The sequence below is a fragment of the Salmo trutta genome, chromosome 20, assembly GCF_901001165.1.
Source record: "Salmo trutta chromosome 20, fSalTru1.1, whole genome shotgun sequence".
NCBI classification, from domain to species: domain Eukaryota; kingdom Metazoa; phylum Chordata; class Actinopteri; order Salmoniformes; family Salmonidae; genus Salmo; species Salmo trutta.
In genome coordinates this window covers 15,462,587-15,475,081 of record NC_042976.1, presented here as the reverse complement: position 1 = coordinate 15,475,081, position 12,495 = coordinate 15,462,587, and the positions used below count along the sequence as shown (strand labels likewise).

At 43.5% G+C, this 12,495-nt stretch overlaps 1 protein-coding gene across 4 annotated transcripts in view; it reads right to left on the bottom strand.

Moving 5' to 3' along the window:
- Window positions 1-265: 265 nt before the first annotated feature.
- hspbap1 (hspb associated protein 1) overlaps window positions 266-12,495 on the bottom strand; it is a 42,830-nt gene continuing 30,600 nt past the window's right edge. For 3 of the 4 annotated variants that reach the window (XM_029702391.1, XM_029702392.1, XM_029702393.1), the window contains exons 4-8: window positions 9,211-9,347; window positions 7,030-7,201; window positions 3,449-3,532; window positions 2,314-2,424; window positions 266-1,464 (exon numbers count right to left, since the gene is read on the bottom strand). In XM_029702391.1, coding sequence (XP_029558251.1) covers window positions 814-1,464; window positions 2,314-2,424; window positions 3,449-3,532; window positions 7,030-7,201; window positions 9,211-9,347 — 1,155 coding nt within the window. In that variant the 3' untranslated portion in view covers window positions 266-813. The remainder of the gene's footprint in view (window positions 1,465-2,313; window positions 2,425-3,448; window positions 3,533-7,029; window positions 7,202-9,210; window positions 9,348-12,495) is intronic. The other variant, XM_029702394.1, reaches the window with a different exon arrangement.

Genomic DNA, 12,495 nt, shown 5'->3' with positions numbered 1-12,495 from the left:
AAAGGGGAAACCGTTCAGTGTTAAAAACTCAGCAGCATTGCAGTTCTTGACACAAACCGGTGTCAATAACAGGTTTGTGTGAAGTGGATTTAACAGGTGACATCAATAAGGGATCATAGCTTTCACCAGGATTCACCTGGTCAGTCTATATCATGGAAAGAGCAGGTGTTCATAATGTGTTGTACACTCAGTGTAGATGGGGTAGAAAAAGAAGGAGCAGGAGGGTAAGAAAATATAGAAGTGTGAAACCTCTTTCCGTTTTCCCTTCTCTGACACTTTGGACTAACTATCAGCCAGGCAGGATTTCCCATGTGGGCACTGCAGAGCATGGCCGTTCATTCAGTGGTTTCTGAATCACTGTTAACTCCACAGAGGCTTACGTCCCAAATGGCACCCTATTCCCTATATAGTGCACTACTTTTGACCAGGACCGTTCTACTCTCGCCGTATCATCAAGCCGTTCTGGTCAATAGTAGTGCACTATATAGGGAACAAGGTGCCATTTGGGACGCAACCAGAGACTCCCAGCAGCGTTAGGGGAAATAAGAGCCAGTGTCAGAGGTATTAATACCATGATATACTCTACCTTGACTACCTCAGCTGTTAAATTCAACTGAACCCAGTTAAACTCTATGGACTTATTGATGAGGACTCCTTTCCCCATTTTTAACAATTGAGGGAAGTTACATATAATCTTCTTGTTAGGCTCTGTTGCAATATCCATACTAGCTTAGCACTTAGAATGAAGCAATGTATTTTGGCATTCAATCTCAGTAGCATGCTAGTACAAACGTTGGAATGTAGATTATGAAGCTATGGTGTTGTGGCTGTCCCTGACCAGACTCTCTCCATCAGTAGCTCAGAGACTCTAGCAATGACCTCAGGGTGAACCAGGCACTGCAGTAGGTCATTGGTGGTGACGGAGACGGGGCAGTGTGCTCTGTCACCATTGCCCTGGTCTCTGTCCCCAGGTGGTGGCCTTCCTCCATCTCTGCATCCTGGCTGTGGAAACACTAGGGGGTCAGAGGCTGAACCGGAGCTGAACATGCCTTCCCCTTCATGCTGGTGCTGGGCTCTACTCCCACTGACAGGTCTTGGAGGGGTGTTTTGGGATACGCTACTAGACCTGATTATGTCACAGTCTCTGGATGGTGACGGTCTGTCTTGGTTTTTGGGGTTCTGCTCTGTAGTTTCCTGGTTGGTGATCTGGTTCCAGGCCACAGGGATGAGGTGAGGGCCGAAGGGCACGGTGGATGGTGTGGAAGAGGAGGAAAGGTCCTCTGCTGGTGGTGATGAAGAGCTGGCGTTCTTAGCTTGACCCCTGGAGTCACGTTTTGCCCCTGGGCATGCTGGGGTGTCCTGGGTCTGTTGGTCACGGTGACTTGTTGTCCCTCTCTTCTCCATGCAGGCCCCCACAGCCAGGTTCAGGTACCGCATGTTCTCGTCATGTCCCACCAACCCCTCCTTTGGAAAAATAAAAAAGTCGAAACTATAAACCCAACCGTTATGAAACAAACCAATGTTTCGTCACTCTCCGCTTTACTCAGGGACTATGGTCAGTACTGTGTGTTTACAGGGACTATGGTCAGTACTGTGTGTTTACAGGGACTATGTCTCCTAACTTTGGGGCGGCAGGTAACCTAGTGGTTAGAGTGTTGGGCCAGTAACCGAAAGGTTGCTGGATTGAATCCCCGAGCTGACAAGGTAAAAATCTGTCGTTCTGCCCCTGAACAAGGCAGTTAACCCACTATTCCCCAGTAGGCCGTCATTGTAAATAAGAATTTGTTCTTAACTGACTTGCCTAGTTAAATAAAATAAAATAAAAACTAGGCACACACAATGCTCTGCTTTGTCATCTCTGTGGAGCTCTTCATTTCTTAACTAAAAAGGCCAGTTTTAGGCTAGGTATTGTCCAGCACAAGATCAGTCAACAACTCAAATGCTAACTGGAGCTAGACAGATTGGTCAAAATGGGGGGGTTGGAATCTCCTCTGTTGTTCTATGCTGCATTCCTGGGACTTTTTCTTTCTCTGGACCTCAGCCCACCAGAACAAGTTCCTCCTTCTGATCTCTGCTCTTATAAGGAGAACAAATGGTCGGACTGCACTCAGAATGACCCTGAGTGTGCACGGCAAATGTGCCATCAGATTCTGCACGGTACAAGGGGTTCGTTGTGGCTTGTGACAGTGCTAACTGAACTGCCAATCTTTAGACCTAGAGTGTGAAGAGGTTACCTCAGGGTCAAGGTAACCTGGTCCGAGATCTGTTTATGCGGTCAGATCTAGGACTCAGGCTAGTGTCAGGATACTGTACCTCAGTGGGATTGAGCCAGTCATCATCATTGTCGTTACTAGGCGTCGTCTTCAGAGCACAGACGATGGCTTTGGTGAGGGCCTCGCCTACTCTCGCCTCATCATCAACTTCCTGTATCAGATCAGGAAGTAGAAAGAAAAACTCCTATTAAGGGAAAGAAGTTGCTGATAAAGACATTATGTGCAGCAGGCATAATTGATTGTGTCTGTGACCTTGTCTCAGAGACTGTTATCAGGAGGCATCGAAGGTGACACACTACCTGAATACACATTCCTCTCATCTAGATACAGGTAACTTCCAAAATAAAGGAAACACCAACAAAGTGTCTTAATAGGGTGTTGGGCCACCACGAGCCTCCAGAACAGCTTCAATGCACCTTGGCATAGATTCTACAAGTGTCTGGAACTCGATTGGGCGGGATGTGACGCTATTCCTCCACGAGAAATACCATAATTGTTTTGTTGATGGTAGTGGAAAATGCTGTCTCAGGCGCCGCTCCAGAATCTCTCATAAGTGTGGAATATGGTTTGCATTGTTTTCATGCTCATCAAGCCATTCAGTGACCACTCGTGCCCTGTGGATGGGGGCATTGTCATCCTATGGGGGCATAGCCATGGTAGCCAAAATAATGGCCTGCCCAGCATCTTTATACATGACCTTAAACATGATGGGATATTAATTGCTTAATTAACTCAGAACTTAATTAACCCATACCTGTGTGAAAGCACCTGCTTTCAATATACTTTGTTTCCCTCATTTACTCAAGTGTTTCCATTATTTTGGCAATTACCTGTATGTGACTGTGTTATGCAGCGCACTACTCCTCTACATGCAAACTCACAAATCATTATGACAGGGGTATCTTTACTCTGATGCCTGTTCATTACTCAAAAACCCACAGCATCAGAGAGCCTCAACACTCCTCACATCCATCACTGTGGCTGTGTCCTGAATAACACCCTATTACCTATATAGTGCACTAATTTTGACCATGGCCCTATGGGCGGTAGTGGTAGCTAGTGGTGGGAAACTCTTCATCAAGCTGTACTGTAATTATGTCCCTCCTCTCAAACGTCCAATTTCCCCATAAACATACTTAACACCATTTAGTTGGAGGTGACTTTACTGTACATACCAACTCAATCCAGGAGTTGACACTGACAGTGATGGGGTCAACAGACTCCACATAGTGCCACCAGTGTCTGGGGACAAACAGCACCTATTGGAGCAGAAGGGCAACAGGGTCAGATCGCATCAGAAGAAATGCAAGGTGATCAGTAGGAATACGGATAAGGAACACATTACAAAATAGAAGCTTTGAAGGAGTCCAAAATTTCTAGAAATATCTGCTAGCAGCACAGCTCATAGTCCAGGGGATGGGAGAGCAGAGCCAGTCAATAAGTAGTAGAGCTGAAGGAGTCAGGGACTGATCAGTTCGATAAAACGTTTACTACATCGCATGACGGTTTGTACTGAACGACACATTTCCCCAAAACGTTCTTGAACAGACATGGAGGTACATTTGGTGGGTGTGGCAGGGTGCGTCTTTGAAGCAATGAGTGACTAATTAAAAGGGCAGCGGCCATGTTGACAGCGTTCCCCATCCTACAGCCCAACCCATCCCCGTTTTACAACTGGTCATTCAGAACAGAGCGTTTCCGTTTAATTGAACGTTGCACACCGTTTTTTTCGCACTGAACGTCACCTAATTTAACACAGTGAGGGAGACTAGCCATTAGATGGCAGCTTGTATCCTCCCTCCCAAGTGCTTCTGTCTCATTCATGATGTGGATTTGGTCTTTATTAAAGTGAACAGCCCTTATTGATCCCTTCGTTCCACTGCAGTCTTAATTCATTCAGTCTACAAAGCTCTGACTGCTGCATGCTTTGTTTCATTTGCACAGACAGATGTATCAATATGTGATGTCAAGACAGACATATCAATATGTGACATGGAAAACACTGTGGATTCGGCTATTTCAGCCACACCCATTGATGATAGGTGTATAAAATACATCATAAAGACATGCAATCTCCATAGACAAACATTGGCAGTAGAATGGGCTTACTGAAGAGCTCAGTTACTTTCAACGTGGCACCGTCAAAGGATGCCACCTATCCAACAAGTCAGTTCGTAAAATTTCTGCCCTACTAGAGCTGCCCCGGTCAACTGTAAGTGCTGTTATTGTGAAGTGGAAACGTCTAGGAGCAACAACGGCTCAGCCACGATGTGGTAGGCCACACAAGCTCACAGAACGGCACCGCCGAGTGCTGAAGTGCGTAGCGCATACAAATCGTCTGTCCTTGGTTGCAACACTCACTACCAAGTTCCAAACTGCCTCTGGAAGCAACGTCAGTGTAACCGATGTGAAATGGCTAGTTAGTTAGCGGTGGAGCGCGCTAATAGCGTTTCAATCGGTGACGTCACTCACTCTGAGACTTGAAGTAGGGTTTCCCCTTGCGTTGCAAGGGCCGTGGCTCTTGTGGCGCGATGGGTAACTTTGCTTCGGTGGGTGTCAGTTGTTGATGTGTGCAAGGGTCCCTGGTTCGAGCCCGGGTTGGGGGCGAAGAGAGGGACGGAACCTACACTGTTACATCAGCACAAGAACTGTTTGTCAGGAGCTTCATGAAATGGGTTTCCATGGCCGAGCACACAAGCCTAAGATCACCATGCGCAATGCCAAGCGTCGGCTGGAGTGGTATAAAGCTCGCTGTCATTGGAGTCTGTAGCAATGGAAAAACGTTCTCTGGAGTGATGAATCACGCTTAACCATCTGGCAGTCCACCGGACAAATCTGGGTTAGGCAGATACCAGGAGAACGCAACCTGCCCAAATGCATAGTGCCAACTGTAAAGTTTGGCAGAAGAGGAATAATGGTCTGGGGCTGTTTTTCATGGTTCGGGCTAGGCCCATTAGTTCCAGTGAAGGGAAACTTAACGCTACAGCATACAATGACATTCTAGACGATTCTGTGCTTCCAACCTTGTGGCAACAGTTTGGGGAAGGTCATTTTCTGTTTCAGCATGACAATGCACCATTGCACAAAGCGAGGTCCATACAGAAATGGTTTGTCAAGATCGGTGTGGAAGAACTTGACTGGCCTGCACAGAGCCCTGACCTCAACCCAAACAAACACCTTTGGGATTAATTAGAATGTCGACTGCGAGCCAGGCCTAATCGCCCAACATCAGTGCCCGCCTCACTAATGCTTTTGTGTCTGAACGGAAGCAAGTCCCTGCAGCAATGTTCCAACATCTAGTGGAAAGCCATAGTGGAAAGCCATTCCAGAAGAGTGGCAGCAAAGGGGGGACCAATTCCATATTAATGCCCAGGATTTTGGAATAAGAGGTTTGATGAGCAGGTGTCCACATACTTTTAGTCATATAGTGTAAGTATGACAGATGGAGGCTCATAAAGTTAGAGGCATAAATATCATACCCCCCCAAAGATGCTAACCTCCCCTGTTATTGTAATGGTGAGAGGTTAGCATGTCTTGGGGGTATGATATAAAATGCTAACCTCCCCTGTTATTGTAATGGTGAGAGGTTTGCATGTCTTGGGGGTTATGATATAAAATGCTAACCTCCCCTGTTATTGTAATGGTGAGAGGTTAGCATGTCTTGGGGGTTATGATATAAAATACTAACCTCCCCTGTTATTGTAATGGTGAGAGGTTAGCATGTCTTGGGGGTATGATATAAAATGCTAACCTCCCCTGTTATTGTAATGGTGAGAGGTTAGCATGTCTTGGGGGTATGATATAAAATGCTAACCTCCCCTGTTATTGTAATGGTGAGAGGTTAGCATGTCTTCGGGGTATGATATTTGTGCCTCTGTAAATTTATCACTCATCATTATTCAAGATTCATTCAGCCGGAATCATGGTAGCATCCACATTAATGTAGAAGTGTTTAGAAACATATTCTATTCTTATTTACAATGAAAGTGACTCAACAATTACACAATACATTATATACCATTCATTTCTATTGGGCACAAAATAATCTGAAACCAAAACAAAAAACAGCAAATACATCCAACAAGTTTGTAGAGCCACAAGCTTGATGTAATCATTGCGTGCTATGAATATGGGACCAAACACTAAACTTTTGATACACATAAGTGAATTTGTCCTAATACTTTTGGTCCCATAAAAAACTGCTGTGATTTCTAAACGGTTTACCTGATATGGATGAAAATACCCTCAAATTAAAGCAGACTGTCTGCACTTTAACCTCAGTCGTTGGGACAGTTATTTTGAAATTATACAATACTTTTGGAGCGCAATGTATAGCGTGTGCAACTTTCTTAATTTTTTATACAGTTCACTCTATATTACTCAGCAACTCTACAAACATTTTGGGGTATGCCTCAGCTCATGCTTTTGACCAAACCATAGAGACAAACATGTGCTCTATTGTATTTATGTGGTTCAAACACATTTGTATCTGAGAAAATATTTTCTCATAAATTAAGAGATTAGCACTTTCACAGTGTCAGTTTGTACAAATAGCTGTGTTTGCTGAATGGATTCTCTTTAATATACTTGTAGAGGGAGTTACATATGTTGCCCCTGTTGGGCTGGTTTCCTGGACATAGATTAAACCTAGTCCTAGACTAAAAAGCATGCTCAAGGGAGAATCTCCATTGAAATAGTTTTTTTAGTCAAGATTAGGCTTAATCTATGTCCGGGAAACTGGTCCAATGTGTTGTACCTGTCCAGGCTGCAGGGTGACTGTGTAGGCCCTGGCGTGTCTGAAGGCAGGGAACCTCTGGAGGTCTGGTTGGAGCACGTCCACCTGGCTGAACACACTAGACTCCTCATAGGGGATCCTGCTGGGGTACAGACAACTCGTGTCTGCAGGGGGGAACAGGTGCCAACGCTTCCTAAAACAGAACAGGGCCCATATTAACTAACTAAGCGTCTCAGAGTAGGAGTGCTGATATAGGATCAGCTCATGTAGGATCTAGGATCAGTTTAGATTCATAATGAATGTATATTTATTTGAAAGGGACAGCAATCATCACCAAAGCCAACACAATGGTTACACCCTACGTAGTTGAGGAAATTTAAGAAGCTATAGTTCAATACCATCCATCTCTTTATTGAAAATATCATGTCATGTGAGTTCTTTGTTGGTCAGGGCATCACTTCAATGTGAAAGGTTTCAACAACCAATTTAAACAAAACAAGGATAGAGTGATCTTCATAATGTGATATTTTTTGCTTTTGTCGTAGACTCAGTGCTCCACATGATAACTAATGTCTCTCTGTTCTAAAGAGCCTCACCTCATATACCTCCATCTCCCTCCAAATGGCTTTATTGGCATGGGAAACATGTTTACATTGCCAAAGCAAAATTACTTTATCTTTCAGGGGCCAGTGGAACAATCTGACTCTGTCACCAAGTGACCCCCCCACCACCTCTCAGCCCCCTCCCTAGCCCACATTCCCTCTTTCACTATCTTACCCCCCCGAACTCTCACCCCTTCCCTTCCTAGTATCCGTCTCCTCTCTATCATCTAAAATCGTTTAAAATCCTTTCCTCAAAGTTAGAGGGAACAAATGGTGGGTAGATCATTACCGTACAGAGCCAGCTCTCATTGAATGGTGAGTAGATCATTACCGTACAGAGCCAGCTCTCATTGAATGGTGAGTAGATCATTACCGTACAGAGCCAGCTCTCATTGAATGGTGAGTAGATCATTACCGTACAGAGCCAGCTCTCATTGAATGGTGGGTAGATCATTACCGTACAGAGCCAGCTCTCATTGAATGGTGGGTAGATCATTACCGTACAGAGCCAGCTCTCATTGAATGGTGAGTAGATCATTACCGTACAGAGCCAGCTCTCATTGAATGGTGAGTAGATCATTTCCGTACAGAGCCAGCTCTCATTGAATGGTGAGTAGATCATTACCGTACAGAGCCAGCTCTCATTGAATGGTGAGTAGATCATTACCGTACAGAGCCAGCTCTCATTGAATGGTGAGTAGATCATTACCGTACAGAGCCAGCTCTCATTGAATGGTGAGTAGATCATTACCGTACAGAGCCAGCTCTCATTGAATGGTGAGTAGATCATTACCGTACAGAGCCAGCTCTCATTGAATGGTGAGTAGATCATTACCGTACAGAGCCAGCTCTCATTGAATGGTGAGTAGATCATTACCGTACAGAGCCAGCTCTCATTGAATGGTGAGTAGATCATTACCGTACAGAGCCAGCTCTCATTGTGCTGAATCTATTGTCTGCCTCCAGCACTTCTTTCTTCTCAGCTATAATGCTGTTAGATTGTTTCATTTTAATCTATAGTGCAATTCCCTTGGTGAAGGGGAAACATCCATCGTCTGCACCACTACTACACGCAGCTCAGCGGAAAGGGAAAAGTAGTGTGTGGTATAGTGAGGTATGTAAAACTGGGTTGTGTTCATTAGGAGTCATTGGAGCAAAACAATTTGCAACAGAAAACTAAAACAATGCTTCTTATTGGACAAGTCCAGCTCGTCCCGCTCTGTTTCACTGTGTTTTCCCCCCGCTTTGTGCTACTGAACACAATACAGCTCTGTATAATTACCTTCCCTTCACCTCTAGTACCAGGTTATACCCATAGGAGTCCTGTATAATTACCTTCCCTACACCTCTAGTACCAGGTTATACCCATAGGAGTCCTGTATAATTACCTTCCCTACACCTCTAGTACCAGGTTATACCCATAGGAGTCCTGTATAATTACCTTCCCTACACCTCTAGTACCAGGTTATACCCATAGGAGTCGTTTATAATTACCTTCCTTGTACGTGTAGTACCAGGTTATACCCATAGGAGTCCTGTATAATTACCTTCCTTGTACCTGTAGTACCAGGTTATACCCATAGGAGTCCTGTATAATTACCTTCCTTGTACCTGTAGTACCAGGTTATACCCATAGGAGTCCAGGTGGCACGGGGTATTGGCACCTTCTGTACCAATCCACAGTGTGCTGTCTCTCCCGTTACGACCCGGGAACCCAAACTGAGACCACACTACGTCCTGTAAGGCACACAATACAGTTCCAATTACTAACACTGTAATAATCAATCATAAAACATATATTCATGCAGTTGCTACAGTCTCATATCAATTCCTGCTGTCATCTAATCAAACATTTATATCTGTAATTGTATACAACACAATTCATATTCATGGTACAAATATGACAAACCATTCAAACATGACAAACTGCCATGAGCAGTTTCAATGTTATGGTATAGCAGCAATACATCCTCTGGAGGCAAACCTCCATTATCACAAGACACAGGTGAAAATGCAAACCCCATTCCCCATCTCATCGGTTGCTTAATAGACAGTGTAATGATTGGCAACAAAGTCTAAAGTCCCAAATGACACCCTATTCCCTATATAGTGCACTACTTTTGACCAGACCCCTATGTGCCCTGATCAAAATTTGTGCACTATATAGGGAATAGGGTGCCATTTGGGACAAACCCTACCGTATAGGAAACAAGATGTTTGTTGTCTGTAGGCTCTTTATCAAACCATTTGGTCTGTCAATCATTTTTCATGAAAAAGCTGATGTAAAAAATAAAATGTAAAAAAAAAAAAAACTTGGATTCTGCCCAGCACCCAGGATAATGAACCCATTACCATATTCAGGCAACTGTAAATGATAGACTGTGCAATCTTCACTTTCAGCAACTTTTAAATGGCGCTATTCATCATGTAAAAAGGCCTCTGTCTGCCTGTCTCGAAGGCATGAATTTCGGCAGATGTGTCAAAAATGCAGGTCGCCCTATATGCATGTTTCATCATTGAAGGAAAATGAAAGAATGGAGTGGCCCGCTCGAACTAGAGTGAACTTTCAAGTCCTTTAGTGCCTGAGGACTAAAAAGAAAAAAGCTGCTGCCATTGAAATGTCCCACTGAAAATGTCTGTGCCATCATGACAGGATATCGTTAAAAAGAGAGAGAAAATGCCTGCAAATGGCAAAAAAGTTGTTTTATTTGAGTTTCTATATCAATGTAGGCTTAGTTAGCTTCTGTTTTGCCGATGGGGCAAAGGAATTTATTAAAAGATGATTTTCACGCATCTGTTTGAGATTTACAATTGTGTATTTTATTGTCAGGGTGTGGGAGTCACTATCATTTTAGATCAGTCTATTGATCAATTAAAAATTAAAGTCATTACCTGATAATCATTCATTATTCTAGTGCTTTTTCTTTAAATCCATGAATAGAATTTTAATATATCTCCTGACCTGAACTGACTGAGTTTAAAGCCCATAGGTGTGTCACTGCTTTGAACAGAACAGAGCAGCCCATGTGTTAACTACAATGGCTTTAATTCAGCAGAGCAGCCCATGTGTTAACTACAATGGCTTTAATTCAGCAGAGCAGCCCATGTGTTAACTACAATGGCTTTAATTCAGCAGAGCAGCCCATGTGTTAACTACAATGGCTTTAATTCAGCAGAGCAGCCCATGTGTTAACTACAATGGCTTTAATTCAGCAGAGCAGCCCATGTGTTAACTACAATGGCTTTAATTCAGCAGAGCAGCCCATGTGTTAACTACAATGGCTTTAATTCAGCAGAGCAGCCCATGTGTTAACTACAATGGCTTTAATTCAGCAGAGCAGCCCATGTGTTAACTACAATGGCTTTAATTCAGCAGAGCAGCCCATGTGTTAACTACAATGGCTTTAATTCAGCAGAGCAGCCCATGTGTTAACTACAATGGCTTTAATTCAGCAGAGCAGCCCATGTGTTAACTACAATGGCTTTAATTCAGCAGAGCAGCCCATGTGTTAACTACAATGGCTTTAATTCAGCAGAGCGGCCCATGTGTTAACTACAATGGCTTTAATTCAGCAGAGCAGCCCATGTGTTAACTACAATGGCTTTAATTCAGCAGAGCAGCCCATGTGTTAACTACAATGGCTTTAATTCAGCAGAGCAGCCCATGTGTTAACTACAATGGCTTTAATTCAGCAGAGCAGCCCATGTGTTAACTACAATGGCTTTAATTCAGCAGAGCAGCCCATGTGTTAACTACAATGGCTTTAATTCAGCAGAGCAGCCCATGTGTTAACTACAATGGCTTTAATTCAGCAGAGCGGCCCATGTGTTAACTACAATGGCTTTAATTCAGCAGAGCGGCCCATGTGTTAACTACAATGGCTTTAATTCAGCAGAGCAGCCCATGTGTTAACTACAATGGCTTTAATTCAGCAGAGCAGCCCATGTGTTAACTACAATGGCTTTAATTCAGCAGAGCGGCCCATGTGTTAACTACAATGGCTTTAATTCAGCAGAGCGGCCCATGTGTTAACTACAATGGCTTTAATTCAGCAGAGCAGCCCATGTGTTAACTACAATGGCTTTAATTCAGCAGAGCAGCCCATGTGTTAACTACAATGGCTTTAATTCAGCAGAGCGGCCCATGTGTTAACTACAATGGCTTTAATTCAGCAGAGCAGCCCATGTGTTAACTACAATGGCTTTAATTCAGCAGAGCGGTGGCAGATCCAGGTGAACACTCCATAGAACTAGCTCCATGGCCTGAATCTGTCTAGCGCTAAACAAATCAAATATTATTAGTTACATACAACAGGTGTAGACCTTACAGTGAAATGCTTACTTACGAGCCCCTAACCAACAATGCAGTTTAAAAAAATAGGAATAAGTATAAGAAATAAGTAACAAATAATTAAAGATCAGCAGTAAAATAACAATAGCAAGACATACATACATACATACATACATACATACATACATACATACATACATACATACATACATACATACATACATACATACATACATACATACATACATACATACATACATACATACATACATACATACATAGGGGGTACCGGTGCAGAGTCAACGTGCGGGGGCACCTGTTAGTCGAGGTAATATGTAGTTATTAAAGTGACTATGCATAGATGATAACAGCAGAGAGTAGCAGCGGCATAAAAGGGGGGAGGCAATGCAAATAGTCTGGGTAGCCATTTGATAAGATGTTCATTTGTGAGTGCTCTCCTCAGTTGCCCTCAAAGTTAGTCATCATTCATGGCAATCGGAAAACAAGTGATTGACAACAAGAAATGCCTACAATTCAATGTAAGAAATCACAGGCACAGACAAATTGCAGGATGACAACCTGCAATCCAACACA